The following is a 17,476-nucleotide window of genomic DNA, read 5'->3' as shown; positions in this document are numbered from 1 at the left end:
TAGTTTAGCATGATATAGCAAGCTACAATGAGACCTTAAAGTAGCAAGATAGCATCACATGTTCTTACCATAGTTACCCGGAACGGGAAATTGGAACTGGAAACGCGGAACGGCAACATGCATAAAATGTCATTCCCTGTTTCGGATACTCACGTCTGAAACGCAGAACCGGGATCCGGAGCGGGAAATTGGATGGGAACAGGGAACGGAGACCTGAAAATGGCCATTCCCTGTAGCTATGGAACTTCTTTTTGGCGAACCCATATTATTCCATACCTCTTTTACTGAAATAAGTTTTCAACCTCCATACTCCTAGCTTATGACCATCAAATTTCAAGAGTTTCTTAACCAAAACAAACAAGAAAAGCACATCCCTGCCTCATCCAGCCTTATTGGAAGATTTAGACTACTATTTACTTCAAGAGGCCACTTACATAACTGATAGTTTCTCGTACTGAACTTTCACTTCCTTAGTACGATTTACTTGCTTGAGAGGCCACATACATCAGCATTTTCTATGAACATTCATGCAGCTTCTCGTACTAATAATAATGGGACCTGTTCCAAATCACGGTATTATGCGTTTTTTACATACCATATTTTCATTTCTAGTATAACAATATATAAAGCAGAGAAATCAGAATTAACACACTACGAGGAGATTTATTGGTCCTTCCAATGATAATCTACAATTCAGAGTTGCTTGAACCATCATAATTGGGACCTTACATCATCTTTGAAGTCCCTGGCAAAGAAGGGGACAAAAGATCAGAAGTTAGTTTATCCACTAAACGCACTCTGGGTGAGAGTTTGGGCAGTCCTGGCAAACCTTGAGGCCTCCGTTAATTTGACATCCTCGTAAGGACTCTCGACTTTGAAACTAGTGCTAATGCATCCATTTTGAACGTGGGTGTGCTTAGTCCTGTATCGATCATTTGCCACTTTCCCTGCCAACCTTACAGGAAATAGTATCCTCTCTTTCTGCTGCTATTTCCAAAGTTTCAATCAGCATCAGACAACAATAGGTTGCTCACATAGAAGGTCATTCGTTATAATGCTTCGATAAACCTCCTTGGGGAGAATACCCTCTGTGCAAATGACATTTTTCTGCGGGTCTTTGCGTATGAAAAATACGGTAGGCAACCCTCGCACCTGCCAGCAGCATGAGAATTAAAAGATAGTGTAGTGCTGCAAATGCAGAATAAACTTGTGCATTGAAAATCTCAAAACCTGCAGCCTGTGGGCAAGTGCATACTCGTCATCCGTATCAATTTTCAAAAAGTTCACTTCGTGTCCAAACTCAACAGCTAACTGTCCAAAATGTACATGGACCCTGATTAGGAACCTCATTTAAAAACCTAAATTGGGGAATAAAACAGTAAGAACCACAATTTTAGGGCATAAAAGCACAAGATTTTAGAACTAAACTTGCAACAGCATGCTGGTTATTGCCAATCATCTTTCAAAACAACAGTCTATTTTACAAAACAGTTTCGTAACTTGAGCTGTATGACACCCAGGACAACTGTTGGTCATGCTTCAATTTTGTTTGCCCTATGAACTAGAAGCTTGCTGTTCGCTCAAATCTTGATTTCAGACTTTACAAAGCTTGCCTTCACTTATATCAGAGCATATTTTTTGTAATCTATCGAATGCTCAAAAGATTGATGCACACACCAAGCGATTAAATATGAGATAGGCCCAGGCTGAGCACTATGAGAGAGAGAGAGAGAGAGAGAGAGAGAGAGAGAGAGATGCTCAGTCCTCCCCCTCAGTTGTTGGTGGTTGCCCTCCTCCCCTCCCTCCTCTTGGATTAACCCTCCCATCAATCTTTCCTTTCTTTGCACCTGGCCGTTTTACTACTAGGGTTTCAGTACCCAATTCGGCTTTGCGTGCAGTCTTTCAGACATAGACTTACTGAGGCGTGTTGGTGCTTTAAAGAAGCCCTTGGTCTGTACCTTTTTCCTCACCATGCTGGTGTTTGCTTGCTGCTCCTGCCTTGGTTATTGCCGATAGAGCTGCCCCCATCGCCTTCTTCACCTGCTTGCCCTCAGTGGCCATGTATGATTTTGTGTCACAGCTGCTTGCCAAGGCTCTTTTCCACGTGCGTTTCTTTTGTTTCTTTGGTTTGTTTCATAGCTTTTGTTTCTGTGCATTTGGCTTGTTTTCTGCCCGTCTCCATTGCTTCAGTGTGTGGGTGCATTGTGTGATGCTTGGTTGTTGTATCTATACCTTGAAGGCTTGCTCTTTTTTTTGTGTGTGTGTGTGTTGTGCGCAGGTGGGTGTGTGAAGCTTGTCTTATCTGGTATGGTGTTTTTGGTTGCTTTCTTTGTTTCTCAACTTTTGCCTGTTTTTCTTTTGGTTTTTTGCCTGTTCTATGGTTTTGTTTGGTTGGGTTTTTGCTTTTGTTTGTGGTGTCGGCATGTGGAGGTGCACTTGGGTTGGAGCTCTACTCTCTCTAACAGGTTTTCTGCTGATGGACTTCTTCTAATGTGCCTTAAAGCCTCCTTCATTGTTTTCTAAGAGTTTCTTCCCCAGCTGAAGTTGTCTTCAGAAAGTGGACTGTCTTCCTCCAATGGTCAACCCTCTTTGGCAGCTCCAGTTAAGCGCTCTTGTTGGTTCCCTTTGTGATTTCCTCAATAGATTTCTTGGTGATGTCAGTTGCTTCTTATATATCATCTTCATCATCAACTGTTCCCTCTACTCTATGCTTCTTCACTCTATGGTTCCAGACAGTACCAGTTGGCAGGCTTCACCCGACATCGAGCAGCTGCCTTGGCAGCACATTCCTTATTCCATGACACCATTGGAGGCTTCCTCGTTATCTTTAGACTTTGATATGCAGTTGTAGGGGGTGCTTTCGGTGGGAAGTGCCTATCTTTCCAAGGCAGCAGCCAACCTCTCTTCCTTTGCTGGCCAGGGCACTTTTTACTCTCTTTAGGAGAAGTTTTTTCATGTTGTCTTGTTTTTCCGGTGCTGGTTTCTAGCTATTGATGCCCTTGTTTTCTTGCTGTGTTTTGTTTGGCACCTTGCTTTTTTATCAGTAGCTCATTTAGCGTTACCTGTGTTGTGAGTGAGGCATGCAACAGTTATGTGTGGTGGGTGTGGGTGGGTCAGTGCGTGTTATGTATGGTGCTAGCTTTGTTGCTCTGGCAACAGAGCAAAGGGGCCCTTGAGGATGGTTGGAACTTGAGACCCGACATGCGGTGTTCTCTCTCTTTTTTTCTCTCTCTACCTCTCTCTTCATTGTGTTTAGTTCTCTCAAGTGAATTAAAGTAACCTTGTGTTTGTGCGAAGTACTATATCTCGGTTAAAAGCCTTAAACCCTTCCACTGCACCTGACATGTGGAGTCAAGGAGGAGGGGGCAAGGATCACTGAGGGACATATAGGGCACACGGAGCCACATCCACAAGACAAGTGCTTATAGCAACACCATATCCTACAACACCGAGGGAGATCCGTCCATTATGCAAAGAACGAAGTCCAAATATCTCATGCCTCACGTCAAAGAAGAGGAAGAAACGCTAGAATGCGATCTGAAAATCATGCCAGACAAGCACCACACCGATGCAAACATGGGGTAAGGGTTGTGGAGCAAGAAGAAAAGTCGATAAAGCGAGCAAAGGCTTGATGCTGTCCATCCAAAAATACAGAAAAAGGGACTTAGGGAATCTGCTAAAAATAGAGAATTCAGCAATCTACTCAGTGTTGAAGGCACCGGAGGCTAAGATCTCAGATAGTGAGCAATGTGCACCAAGATCTTGCTGAAAATCAGTAAAAACAGTCCACAACTTGTAGTAGGAGGCCTCTATTAAAGTTTGGCATCTCTTTGGATACATCCAATCAGTTCCGGTATCTCCTAGGGATGGGTGATAGGGAGTGAGGGCTGTTTTATGGCTGTGCCCGGTTGGAGTGAGAGGTAGTTTCCCATGTCGGGTGATGTGTAGCCATGTCAAAGCCCCGGCTTTGGCTATATAAATGGCCATATATTTCCTTGGGCTCCAGGGACCTCTAGTGCCCTTTTCCTCTGTTTCTTATATTTCCTTTATTTATCATGTTGTGGGGACTGCATATAAGGGTCGGGCAGCTGCCAGCATATAGGAAGGCAGGGGGGTATCTAGTGGCAGTGCAGTGCAGCCTAGTAGGGGCTCCGTCATTGGGCAGCCTTAGGGGAAGGGCTGATGGGGTAGTTTTGACAGGTTGAGAGGACGCTGCCCTGGAGGAGACTGCTGAAGTATCCCCTTGGCTGCGAAGAGTATGCAGCAACTCTGTCCATATCTCAAGAGTGCCTCGTCTGTAACCCAAGGATGTAAGCAGGAAGACTGTTTTTGTAGGAGAGCCCTCAAAGAGAGTATGTGACCCCGGAGATCGGAAAAGCCATGAACTTGCCCCCTACGTCACAAACCCATCATGTCTGCCAACTCTCCAAACCGGCTGAGCATAAGGGCAAACCCAAAATCAATGGCACAAGGACTCCTGCTGTATAGTACATCACCACATGTTGGGTCACGGCCAGTGTGTCTAACCCAAGTGCTACCAGGTAATAGTGCATGTGCAATCATCCACATGAAATAACATATCCAGCGACTGAGTTTGTCACAAGACAAGTTAGGCCCTTCAATACTTTACAGAGAATCCAGTCCAGCTTTTTGTAGCACACAGCATGGATTCTACAGAGAAACGGATCACGAACGTGAAAGCTTCCCAACCACAATTTTAAGGAATGAGGAACTGACGGCAATGGGGATTCTAACACCGGCATATCGAAACATTACATTGCCACAAGCAGGACAAGGGGGGGGCGCCCATTTTGAGAGAGGAGGCTGATTTTTGCTTCTAAGTGAACACGAGTGTGTGTAAGGAATGGGTGCAGGTGAAAAGCTTGCCTTCTCCCTTGCTCTATGTAGCACGATGATTCGGCTCTCCTGCATCTCTCTCCCCCTTTGAATACGAAAACGGCTCAAGGGCTTTTCGTCTGTATGTACAATTGTGTGGGTTCATGCACGATTGCCAAGGCAAGAGCCACTTGCACAAGTACTCGATTAGCTAATTGCTAATTCCCCGCAGGTTTAGGTGAATTCGGAGAGATTTCACGCGAGAAATCTCGTCTGATTCAAAGGGCAAGTAGCCCTAGAGGTGCGAGAGCTCGAGGGCTTGCTACGGATGGGACTCGTTGAAGCCATCGCTCCCCCAACCGGCTCATCTCGATGAGCCCACTGGCCATCCAAGCAGTCAAAGCCCTTTTTTGACAGTGGTGCCATGGTTTCGGCCCAGCTTCTGTTCTTGTCAAGGAAGCAGATTTGCCCATCTCGGTATGTTTCCCCGGCTTGAGGAGAGAGTACCCCCCGCTTCTATCCAAGATCGGTTCCAAGATTAAGACCGTCTTTGCCAAGGCAACATGTTAGGTGCAGCGGAATGATTGTTTGCGCTTTGCTCAAGATGAGTGCTCCGAACTGTGCTCAAGGTTCCTTTTAGTTCTTATGGAAGGCAGAGCCTTCCGTTCTTAATGGAAAGTGCTATGATCACAAACAAGTGAATGGACACTATGCGTGCAAGTGTATGAGACTGAGAGATAGAGAGAAGAGAGATACGACACCAGAGACGTTGTAAAACCCTCCTCCGAAGGCCCCACTCTCGTCGGCGAGAGTGGTCTACTTATGATTGCACAAAGTGGTACAATGACGATGCAATGGACTGATGCAACTTAGGACTATGCCGATGACGACGACGACCTTAGGGCTGAAATTTGTGGTCTTCTATCTGCTGAATTTCGGGACTGTTTCGATGGCTGAAAATCTCTGTTTTGGCTGCGTTTTTATGGCTGAAAATTGGGGTTCTTCTGCATCCAACTAGGGCTTAATCTGCTACTGTGGAGGATGCTGAAAACGCTGCTGCAAGTGCTCCATTTATGGCTGAAAATGAAAACGCTGCTGCAAGTGCTCCATTTATGGCTGAAAATGAAAACGTTGCTGCAAGTCAAAAACGCTAGCAAAAACGCTAGGCTGTCTGGGAAGTTCCGGCGATGGCAAACTCAAAAACGCTAGGGAATCTGGTACTGCTGCTAGCGGTCTGCAAACGCCAAGGCTTGGAGGACTGTTGGCAATGATGCAAGCTAAAAACGCCAGGGCTAGAGGGAGATGGTGATGGAGACCAAAAACGCTCGGGTTCTGCTGAGAAGGTGCCCGTTGAGCATTTGCTCCTGCTGCCTCTTCTGCCAGAAAGTGCTAACTTGGAATTGCTTATATATTTACTTAGCAAAATTGCCCTACCTACTTTTGTTGGAAAGTCACTTAAAAATAATAAGTGAAAAATACCAAAAATAGGGAAAATAGGCTAAATGCACTGGAAAATTCCCCTGACTGAATCTGATTGATTCTGAAGGGAATACTGATGATCATGTTGTGTGCAACCAGATAAGTGACTGGGCATGCACGGTCTACGAATAGAGTCACAAAAGTGCCAGATCACTTCTAATCTAGACTTGATTGGACTGACTGAACCCTAATCATGCTGTAGCTTGTCCACGGACACATAGGGTTGGATGTGTCAAGTGACATAACAGTTATACCTACAGTATGCGTTTTGGTTTGAGACACCCACTCTGTCACGAAGGTAGTTCTACTGCCTAGGGTGAGTGGTGCATGCTTACGCTAGAGTATGGAGTATTCGCGATTCCCAAACCAGTGCTTCATATACAGACAGATAGGCCCATCTTGTGAAGGCCTATCCTCAAAGGAGGACCTGCGACACAGACTCGACCTACCAAGGCTGGTGTCACGTGCACATCTAACCCTATGTGCATGAACTCCTATTTCTACGGTTTAGGACAGCCTAGGAGGTGTTCTGGCAACCTTGTAAGCCTGTATGCAAGACGTGTATGTCCAGGCACTTAGAGTGCTGCATACCCTCTAATTGCACAACCCATCAGCATTAGCATCAGTACCTAGCACCAAGCATAAGCATTTTCACCGCATATGAACCCATTTCCTAACTACGTGTGAACCAACTCTTAACAGGGAATTTTATTAATTTAATGACTCTTCAAATTCCAAATCGTGGGATTTGTAGCATGCTGCTCGACCCAGCCTGTAGACACTTATTTATGCAACCCTTGGAGCACCAGCATCAGGCAAAGGAGCAGTGAAGAAGAGCCTCTCAAGTACCAGCAGTACCAAGCACCTGGTGTGCCAACCACATCAGCGTTTTCTCAACCTATGCATCAGTGTTTTTCAGCCAGCAACATCAGCATTTTTGCATCAGCATTCAACCCTACCCTCGCCGTCGATCTCAGCCCCATCATCAGTAGATACCCAGCGTTTTTGCATTCAGCCATAGCCTTGCCGCACAAGCACCTCTACCAAGCATCGTCGTCGACGCCATCGTCGTCGTCACAGCAAGTACAGATTTCAGCCTAAGTTCAGCGATTGTTTTCAGCCCTCAAGCATCACTAGCGTTTTCAGATTTCAGCCCATTAGCCTCCTCGTCGTCGTCGTCATCGTCGTCCTCAAACATCTCAGCATTTAGAACCATTGTACCAAACTTTGTGCAATCTAAAGCACATACCTCTCTAGCAATAGAAAGGGGGCACGTGTCACCTTCTCTGTCACGTGACACATCCCAACCCTACGTGTCCGGGGACAATCTACACCACAGCAGGGTTCAGTCAATCCAGTCAGTTAGATTAGCAGTGATCTGGCACTTTTGTGAGTCTATTCGTAGACCGTGCATGCCCAGTCACCTCCGGTTGCACACAGCATGATCATCGGAATTCCCATCAGAATCCATTAACATCAATTAGGAGAATTTTCCAGTGCATTTAGCCTATTTTCCTATTTATTGGTTATTTTCACTTATTATTTTTAAGTGACTTTCCAACAAAAGTAGGTAGGGCAATTTTGCTAAGTTAATATATAAGCAAACCCAAGTTAGCACTTTCTGGCAGAAGAGGCAGCAGGAGCTTCCCGCTCAACAGGCAACTTCTCAGCAATACCCCCCTCAGCATCAAGATCCATCGCCATCCATCTCCCATACCTGGCGTTTTCTCCCACAGTTCCTAGATCCAGCATCGCCATCAACCACCCTTGCCTGGCGTTTTACCCACCTGCAGATCAGCCCCATCATAGCGTTTTCACATCAGCCTTGCTGGCGTTTTTCCACAGCAGCCATCAGCCTTGGTGGCGTTTTTGCAGCAGATCAGCAGTAGCGTTTTGGGCAAGGGAAAGGCAACATCAGCGTTTAATTCAGCAGCAGAAAAACGCAGCCATAGACCAGCAGATTCAGCGTTTTTTTCAACAGTTTTATCATCAAGAAAAAAGCAGCTAAGTTCAGCAGAGTTCAGCCTATGACACAGTAGAAATTCAGTCCCAGATTGGTTGCCGAAGATCCTCAAGAGTAGCCTCGAAGAACGCAGCCAAAACAATCCATTTTCAGCCCCGAAACAGTCCAAGAGATTCAGCATATAGAAGATCACAGTTTCAGCCCAAGTCGTCGTCGTGGGCGGCATAGTCCCATTGCATCAGTCCATTGCATTCGCATTGTACACCTTTGTGCAATCAAAGTAGACCACTCTCGCCGACGAGAGTGGGGCCTTCGGAGGAGGGTTTTACAACCTCTCGGGTGTCGTATCTCTTCTCTCTCCTTCTCTCAATCTCATTCACTTGCACGCACAATATCCACTCACTTTGTTCGTGATCATAGCACTCTCCATAAGACGGAAAGCTCTCTCTTTCCCTAAGAACTAAAAGGAACCTTGAGCAATAAAGATCACTAATCTCGAGAAAATACAACATTCATTCCGCTGCACCTTACATTCTCTCTCTCTCACTCTCTATCACTCACAGCACTTTCTCTCACAGTTTTCCATTCTCTCTTGTTTTGGTCCATTGCACAATCTCTCATTAAGTTGAGGGGGGCTCTCTCTCCCCTTCAGTAAAAGGAACTTTGAGCACATATTGGTCACTCATCTTGAGCATACACCATCATTCACTTCCGCTGCATATTACATTGGTATCAGAGCTCTTTGGAAGTGTTCGGTATCATCACTAAAGAAAAGAAGCACAAAGAACCACATAATTGTTTTTGCTTGTTGTGATCGAACGTAACCCAAGACCACTTGGGCGTGTCGATCCCTGATCTATGTTTTTGAAGAGTGGCACGTACTCAAGAAAAGAAGGGCTTGTCTAGCCTCCCCTAGTTCCTCTTTTTCACTCATTGAGAGCGAACCTTGCACTTAGCGGCAGGCCAATCGACGTGAGGTGGGAAAAAGCAACCTTGATGTGAGCACAAGGCCGCCAAGGGGTGCACCCGCAGGAAGGAATTGAGCTTGGGTAAGAGAAAAGCCTTCTTAACCGCAGAGTTGTGAAGGGCCTTTGAAAAGAGGTGTGGTCACACCAAGCTGTCTGCACCGTAATCATCCTGTATGAAGAAGGAAGCCAAACTTACCAGTCTGCAATGTGAAGATCCTCTGAGAAGAGGAAAGGCAAGACCAATCTGTCTCCACCGTCTTGCCTGTATCTCTTGCCTCCAATCCTCCGGTGTCAACCAAAACAGAATCTACGCCAATGCCACCAAACCGCAACTCGGTGTGGCTCTCAATATGAATGAGCTGGGAATGGCCTATTGCCAAGGTCGGGGGATAAGTCTGTTGTAAGGTTACCGAGGGTGAGTGTAAGAAACTCTCAAGGTAGCAATCCAGATGATCAAGAGTGTAGCAGAGCAACTGCACTACCATCTAAGCCAAGCTCCGGGTGACTCCGGATGTAGTCACGTAATGATGCTTGATCTCCCGCATCTCGTGGGTAAACTCTCCAAGAGAGTCCAGACTTCAAAGCATTGAAGTCCTACTCCAATCTGTAGATCCAAGCAATGAACCTGTCCAAGAAGAGATCCAAGATCCTCTCCGTAAGTCCATGTAGAAGCTCTTGAGTAAGCAAGTGATCTGACATGTCGAGGTCAAGTGGTAAGTGTCTGTCCACCCAAGATGGCGATGTCTTCTCTGGGAATGTTGGAATCCCATATGCCATGAGCATGGCCATATCTCGTGTGAACTCCTCTCATGAGAGCATAGGTGTGTCCATAGCAAACCACAAGTCACCACCCCCTCTCGAGTGTGCAACCGCCGAATAATGGCTGGAATAAATGGATCTGTAACCCGCCTGTTCAATCCAAAAAGGGCGGTAGACTTTACTTCAAACCTTGATTTAGCTTTCACCCATTATTAGTCGTCTATTTTACCTGCGCTATAGTGACACAAGAGAGGGGAATGGGATACAGATGCTAGAATGCACCTGTATGAGAAGACCGACACCAGATTGGCCCCTAACTTAGGCACCCCTTTCGGTATTTCTTTATTGTTCAAAAGAGGGAATAAACGTTGTGGATCCCTACAAGCTGCCCCGCACAAACTCGGCTGAATTTCCACTGTTCCAGCCCGATTTCGGCAACATAACTGTACTAGAACCCTTCACAGTCAGTATTCCCACGCATTGGCCGACTTTCCCGACGCATACGGGCACTTTGCAAAACCTGGCGAGAATCTGCAGCACGCTGAATTCTCTGTTTTCAGCCCTGAAAATGCGCCAGATCACCTGTACAACGGTCCCCTTGCGTCCCCGAACCTCTTGGGGGTATTAGGGTCCGTTTAGGGCCAAAACCCTAAACCTGCAAAAATACACAGCAGGCTGTAATTCACTGTTTCGGGCTCCGTTTCACGTGCCGGTCGCATCCGTAGCAAGTCCTCGAGCTCCCGCACCTGTAGGGCTACTTTCCCTTTGAATCGGACGAGATTTCTGGCGTGAAACCTCTCCGAATTCACCTGTACCTGCGGGGGGATTAGCCGCTAGCTAATCCAGTACCTGTGCAAGAGGCTCTTGCCTCGGCAATCGCGCATGAACCCACACAACTGTACATTGGTCAAATGAAGAGCCCACTAGAGGGGAGAGAGAGGGCAGTGCGTAGCGTGCAGGGCATCACTCCTAGCACCGCACTGTGCATAAGAGGGAAAGCAAGCACTCCATAGCTCTTAACCTGTGACAAAACTGAAAATGAGGCTCTCCCTCCTTCAAATTCAGCGCCACTTCTTGTTGCATGAGGCAAGTGCACCAGAAGGTGCCACTTGGCACATTTATAAGCATTTTCCCGTTTCGGGGTTGCCGCCTAAAAATCTCCCAACCGGCTGCCCAGTTGACTTTACGGCAAAGTAAGAAAATGTTCCCTTTGTCATTCCGGAGGTAATGACGTCAACACATTTTCAGGTCCCAAAATAGCAGTTCCCTAAATTTTAGGAGATGCTGCCATTGTATCTTTCTAGGTCATCCGACCCTCTTTGTACACTGCGGCCACATCCAAAACTGAAATGTAGCCTCTGTAGCAAAGGATTCCACTTTGGCTAGTCAATGACCCCACTTGGCTAACCATAGTCCTTGTCCAACCTTAGTGCTCTCTTGCCCTCAGGCCTGGACTCCCTCTGGACAGTTCCACACTAGCTATGCAATGCAGGGCAGTTAGATTTCCCGAGGGGTGTTTCCAAAAAGTGAAAGTAAATAGATAATAAGAAAGAAATCAACAAAAAGGATAGATAGTAGTCACACGCTGGTGACATACCCCCCTCTTGAAATCTCAAACGTCCTCGTTTGCATCTATGTCGTACATGCTTACTGTCAACACTGATGTATTCAACACCTGTCGACACATATACGACACATACATGCTCATTGTCAACGCTGGTGTATTCAACACCTCGTCGACTCATGTATTGCCTACGTGTGAACCCTGTCCCAATGACATAGTGGTAGCTGCGCACTCTGCCATTGCTTTGAGTCACTAACTTTCCAATGACAAAATGGTAGCTGCACATTTTGCCACTGTCTTTTAGTACACGTTGGATCCGGTAACACTTTCGAGCATACCCAAACCGACAGTTTAAGAATGCAGTTACACATGTACTCTTCAATAGAAGCAATCACTGTATCCTTGACAAACTGACAAGAAATACTCACTTCTATAGCACTAACCAAACTTTTGGACATTCCATAAGAGCAATTGCCAAACTGACAATCTGTACAGCTCTAACATTCATGTAACAGGTATTTGATTTGAGCTCACTTTAAATACCATGTACATCATTTGTTTCAGAAGCCATTGTCACACTGACAATCCATTTAGCTTTGAAACTCAAGGGGTCAAGGTAGGTTGCAAATCGAAGGCTTCTAGGTAAAGTGATAACACAGTTGGTGACTCTGCAAGTTCACCTTCTTCCATCCACTTAGCATCCATTGGTGGATAGTTTCTGAACTTTACCAAGTAATGCCTAGCAACCTTGCCTTTCACTTTTCTTTCTTTATGTGCCAAAATCTGTTCAGGGACCAAGATCTCGTCAAGTTCCTCGACTTCCGGCTGATCTTCAGCTGGCATATCTTCTGGCACATCACCCACATAGGGTCTGAAGACTCACATGAAACGCATTGTGAATCTTCCAACTGTCAGGCAATTTCAGCCTATATGCAACATCATTGATTATGTCGCACACTTGAAAAGGCCCATAGTAACGCATGCTGAGCTTTGGAAACAGTCTTTCCTTGCCCTTCATCTTCTTTAACCTTGCCTTTTCAAAGTGTAAAAGCACCCAATCACCAAGTGAATATACCGCTTCACGACGGTGACGATCAGCTGCTTTCTTTTGCTTTGCCTGAGTCCTTTCTAAGGCCACTTTGACCTTCTTGTACATTTCATCCATGTCTTGAACATACTTATCTGCTTCAAATATCTTGTCCTTTGTATGCAGTATGGGAGGAACTTTCTTGCCACCTTCAACTATCTCAAAAGGTGCCTTGCCAGTTGATGAATGCACTGTATTATTGTATGCATACTCCACCAATGGCAAATACTGCTCCCACTTTCCTTTATGCTCTGACACATAGCACTTCAGCAGATCTAGGACAGTAGAATTTTCCTCTTCTGACTGCCCATCTGTTTGAGGATGAAATGACGAAGAGAATTTGAGCGTGGTGCCCATATTCTCAAACAAACCTCTCCAGAACAAACTTGTCATGCGTGGATCACGGTCGCTAACAATCGACTGTGGCATGCCATGATACTTGAAAATATTGCTCATAAACAAGCGTGCCATTTGATCTGGCTTTATCTTCTTCCTGACAGGAATAAAATGAGCTTGTTTGCTGAATCTGCAAATAATGGTCCAAATACCATCGTTTCCTGTCTACGTTCTCGGAAGATCAAAGATAAAATCCATAGCAATACTTTCCCATGGTTTATCTGGAATAGGTAGTGGTTGCAATAACCCTGGTGCCTTTTGCCTGTCAAACTTGACCTTTTGGCATATTAGGCATTCTCGCACAAAGGCATCCACATCCCTTCTCAATGTAGGCCAATAGAAGAATGTCTCAACCGCTTTAACTGTAGCATCGATACCACGATGCCCTGCATACGGTGGGACATGACTCTCTTCCATAACTTTGCGTCGCAATGGCTTTGTGACACACAATCTGTCATGCATCATCATGAACCCGTCTTTAAGAAGATAGTGTTCATGACGTTGTCCATCCATTAGTTGCTCGAAGACCCTTGCAAAATCTTCATCATTTGCATACTCTTCTCTCATATCATCAAGTTCATGATGATAAGGAATTGGCACAGCTGAAATTTGTGGCTTCCTTGACAAGGCATCAACCACAACGTTCTTCTTGCCTTCCACATGCACAATCTGAAAATGGAACATGGACAAGATATTTGCCCATCGCATATGCTTCTCAGATAACTTTGTCTGTGTCAAGAAGTACCGCAAGGTCTGATGGTCCGTTTGGACAACAAAGTCTGCACCTAGCAGGTAGTGTTTCCAACTTAAGAGCGCATGAATCACAGCCAGTAACTCTTTCTCATAGACCTGCATGGTCATCTCTGGCCCTTGCAAAATTCTGCTCTCATAGGCTACTACCCTGCCATCTTGCATTAGCACTGCACCAATGCTACTACCGCAGGCATCACACTGGACCACAAATGACTTCCTAAGATCTGGCAACACAATGACTGGATCTGAAGTCATCTTTTCCTTTAAGAGATTAAAAGCTGAAATCTCTTTCTGTGTCCATCTAAAGGTGACCGCCTTCTTTTGAAGAGCATGTAAAGGTGAAGCAATCTCAGCGAAATTTCGGATAAACCTTCTGTAATAGGAGCATAGTCCCAAAAAGCTTCGGACATCATGCACCGTCTTCAAATTTGGCCATGACTTGATCGCTTCAACATTTGCAGGATCCATTCTCACACCATCCTTTGAGACAATGTGTCCCAGAAAGTGAATCTCTTCCAGAAAAAACTCACTTTTCTTTGCATTGATGAGCAACCTATGACTGCGTAGCTCTTTGAACACAATGGCCAAGTGATGCCTATGCTCCTCTTCATTCTTTGAGTAGACTATCATGTCATCAAAGAATGTACCAACAAACTGCTGGTGTGGACGGAAAATTCTGTCCATCATCCTATTGAACGTAGCAAGAGCATTTGTGAGACCAAAGGGCATCACTAAAAATTCGTAAAGGCCAAACGTTGTTCTAAAAGCAGTCTTGTGCACATCCTTTGGTCTAATGCGGATCTGATGGTACCTACTCTTTAGATCTATCCTGCTAAAGATAGCTGCTCCTTCTAATTTGTCCATAATATCATCAATTCTAGGTATAGGAAACCTATTCTTGATGGTATTCTTGTTCAGTGCACGGTAGTCGATGCACATACGCCATGAGCCATCCTTTTTCTGCACCAACAACACTGGAGAACAGAATGGAGATGAACTGGGCTGAATCAGCCCCTTTTCTAACAACTCCTGTACTTGACCCATTATCTCTTTCTGCTGAGCCGCACTAACCCTGTACGGAGGCTCATTTGGTGGGCTACTGCCTGGCACCAAATCTATCGCATGGTCCTCGGGTCTCTCTGGCGGTAATTGAGACGGTAATGAATCGGAAAAACAATCACTATACTGTTGTAAAAACATTGACCTTTCTTTATCTAGCACAGATAAATTTGATTCATCACAATCTGACACTTCACGTGCAAAAACCAAGTACGCAGAAAGATGCTTTTTCATTACAGAAGTAATAGCAGAAGCTGATACAGTAGGAATAGACTCCCCTTTAAGCTTTACATCCAGAATGTGAGTCTTTCCCCTGCTCTGTACAGTGATCTTTTTGTTGTAGGCATCCATGATTCCCTGTACACGAAACAACCAAGGAATACCTAACAACACATCACATCCGTCCAGTGGCATGATGTAAAATTCTTCAGCATCTACATAGGACTGGATATGTAGACGCAACTTTCCAATGATGGGCGTCACAACCTCTGTATGGCCAGGACATGCCAAACCTGCCTCTGCTGTATACCCCATCTCTTCAGGTCTAATTCCCAACTTTGAAGCCAATTCTGGGGAAATAAAGTTGGCTTTGGCACCTGGATCAAAGAAGATAAGCACTGTTTGATCCCTGACCTTTCCCCATGCTCTGCAAAGCTCACTTGCATCTGAATTTGGCTTGTCGCCCACCATATCTGGCACTAGACCAGCCATGGGCTTCTTTCCTTTCTTGTCTTCCTTGTCATCAGAATCAGCTGGCCTTTTCTTTGTAGGACAGTTGTAAGCAATGTGGCCAGGCTGCTCACATATAAAGCATTTGTTTTCTGTCCTCGGGACCTTCTTTTGCTCTTCTGACTTGAGAGGAAAACGTCTTTTCCATTTCTTCGCTGGTCCCTTTTCTGATTCAGCCGTAGCTTTATCTTTCACTGCGTTGGCTGACTCCTGAGTCCCTTTAGGAGCCTCATTGGGAACGTGCTTCATGGCTGAATTTTTCTTGCCTGATCCTGCCTTGACACCAGTGTTAAATTCACAATCTTCTCCCTTGAGCAAACCATTGCCAGTGTTTGCTACCTCGATGAGCTGCGTCAAAGTAGTGACTTTTGTCTTCGTGCAGTATTTTCTCAATCCTTTGGGTAGGCCACAACAGTATTTTTCAATCTGTGCTGTCAATGGCACAAACCTATAGGAAGTTACTGGAAGTAGAGCTTTCCAAAACTTCCGATTGTAATCATCCAGATTTCTGCAAGTGGCAGCATTTAGCTGGTGCCATTCTGTCATGACATCTGCTTCAAAGTCATCAGATAACCATGCTGCTGCAAAAATCTGCTTGAAGTAAATCCATGTGGACGGAGCTTGCCCTTGAAGCAATAAAGTTGTCCACCATTGTCCCGCATTCCCTATCAAGAAAGTGGCTGCCTTGCGGACCTTTGAAGCCTCTGTAAAGTTTCCCCCTGCATAGGCCTTGTCAAACTGCTGGAGGAATGAAAGAGCCTTCTTCCTGTCATCAAACCCTGTAAAGGTCGTGAATGACACACCTTTGCCACCTTCTTTGTACGGAGTTGGCCTCTCCAGCGGCGTTAAATTGTCATATGGAAGTGACTGAAACATGAGAACACTATTAGGGTTCATCTGTGTTCCTTGGCCGCTATTAACTTGACCTGGAAACGCCATATTTGGCTGCTGATTTGTAATTCCAGCCATACCAAAATTTGCTTGTGGCATCCCAAATTGGCCCTGAGTGCTCTGAAACCCTGGTTGCATACCCATGACACTGTACATGGGGTTAGGCATCATCGTTTGAGCACCCCCAAACACTGTTCCTGGCGTGTAAAACTGATTTCCAGGTGCATGACCAGCCATGCTCTGGAATACGGATCCACCTCCAAAATAGCCAGGGTGTACTGAAGGTGGTGGGAAGACCTGTTGCATAGCCTGTAGATTGCTTCCCTGCCCATTAGAACCAGCTATAGGCTGCTGAAAGGTGGCGGGCTGAATTGATACAGCTTGAAAAACTGGCATCTCAGCCACCTGTTCTTGCACCTTAGGCATAGGTTGTGGAGACTGCATGTTCTCCGTCAAGTGTACACGTGTTTCCATTGACTGTGCAGTATGAATCACCTGTGCTCGAGCCTTAACAGGCTTTTGAATATGATCCAGTGACCCAACTTGCTGAGACGGAACAGGAGGTTGCAGAAAGGCTAAAAACCTCGGGTTCTGCATTACTTGTGTGAACATAGCCACAGCAGTAGCCAACTGGGTCCTGAATATATCGTCATCTGTCTGTGGTGGTCTTGAGGACTCACCCACTTCATGTGTGTTGACCCTTTGAAGAGGAAACCTCTTCAGTCACATCATCTGGTCTGTCAGCCATAACTGCAATTCCCTTTATCTGGTCTATGATCCCCTGTGTCTTCAAGCCCAAAACTGACCAAGGCTCACTTCTATGGGAAAAAGTGATTTAATCCCGTCGATGAAACCATGTAACCGGCCTGTTCAATCCAAAAAGGGCGGTAGACTTTACTTCAAACCTTGATTTAGCTTTCACCCATTATTAGTCGTCTATTTTACCTGCGCTATAGTGACACAAGAGAGGGGAATGGGATACAGATGCTAGA

General features: G+C 45.6%; 1 protein-coding gene across 2 annotated transcripts in view; it reads right to left on the bottom strand.

The window, feature by feature from the left end:
- Window positions 1-501: 501 nt before the first annotated feature.
- LOC147435461 (thioredoxin-like protein CITRX2, chloroplastic) overlaps window positions 502-17,476 on the bottom strand; it is a 38,376-nt gene continuing 21,401 nt past the window's right edge. The window contains exons 3-6 of one of the 2 annotated variants that reach the window (XM_086487962.1): window positions 1,231-1,311; window positions 1,035-1,152; window positions 830-947; window positions 502-745 (exon numbers count right to left, since the gene is read on the bottom strand). In XM_086487962.1, coding sequence (XP_086344088.1) covers window positions 712-745; window positions 830-947; window positions 1,035-1,152; window positions 1,231-1,311 — 351 coding nt within the window. In that variant the 3' untranslated portion in view covers window positions 502-711. Of the gene's footprint in view, window positions 948-1,034; window positions 1,153-1,230; window positions 1,312-17,476 lie in introns of both variants that reach the window. The other variant, XM_086487961.1, reaches the window with a different exon arrangement.

The sequence above is a fragment of the Adiantum capillus-veneris genome, chromosome 18, assembly GCF_014529385.1.
Source record: "Adiantum capillus-veneris isolate H3 chromosome 18, ASM1452938v2, whole genome shotgun sequence".
NCBI lineage: Eukaryota > Viridiplantae > Streptophyta > Polypodiopsida > Polypodiales > Pteridaceae > Adiantum > Adiantum capillus-veneris.
Note: the sequence above shows the minus strand (reverse complement) of the source record. Positions and strands in the feature narration are given on the sequence as shown.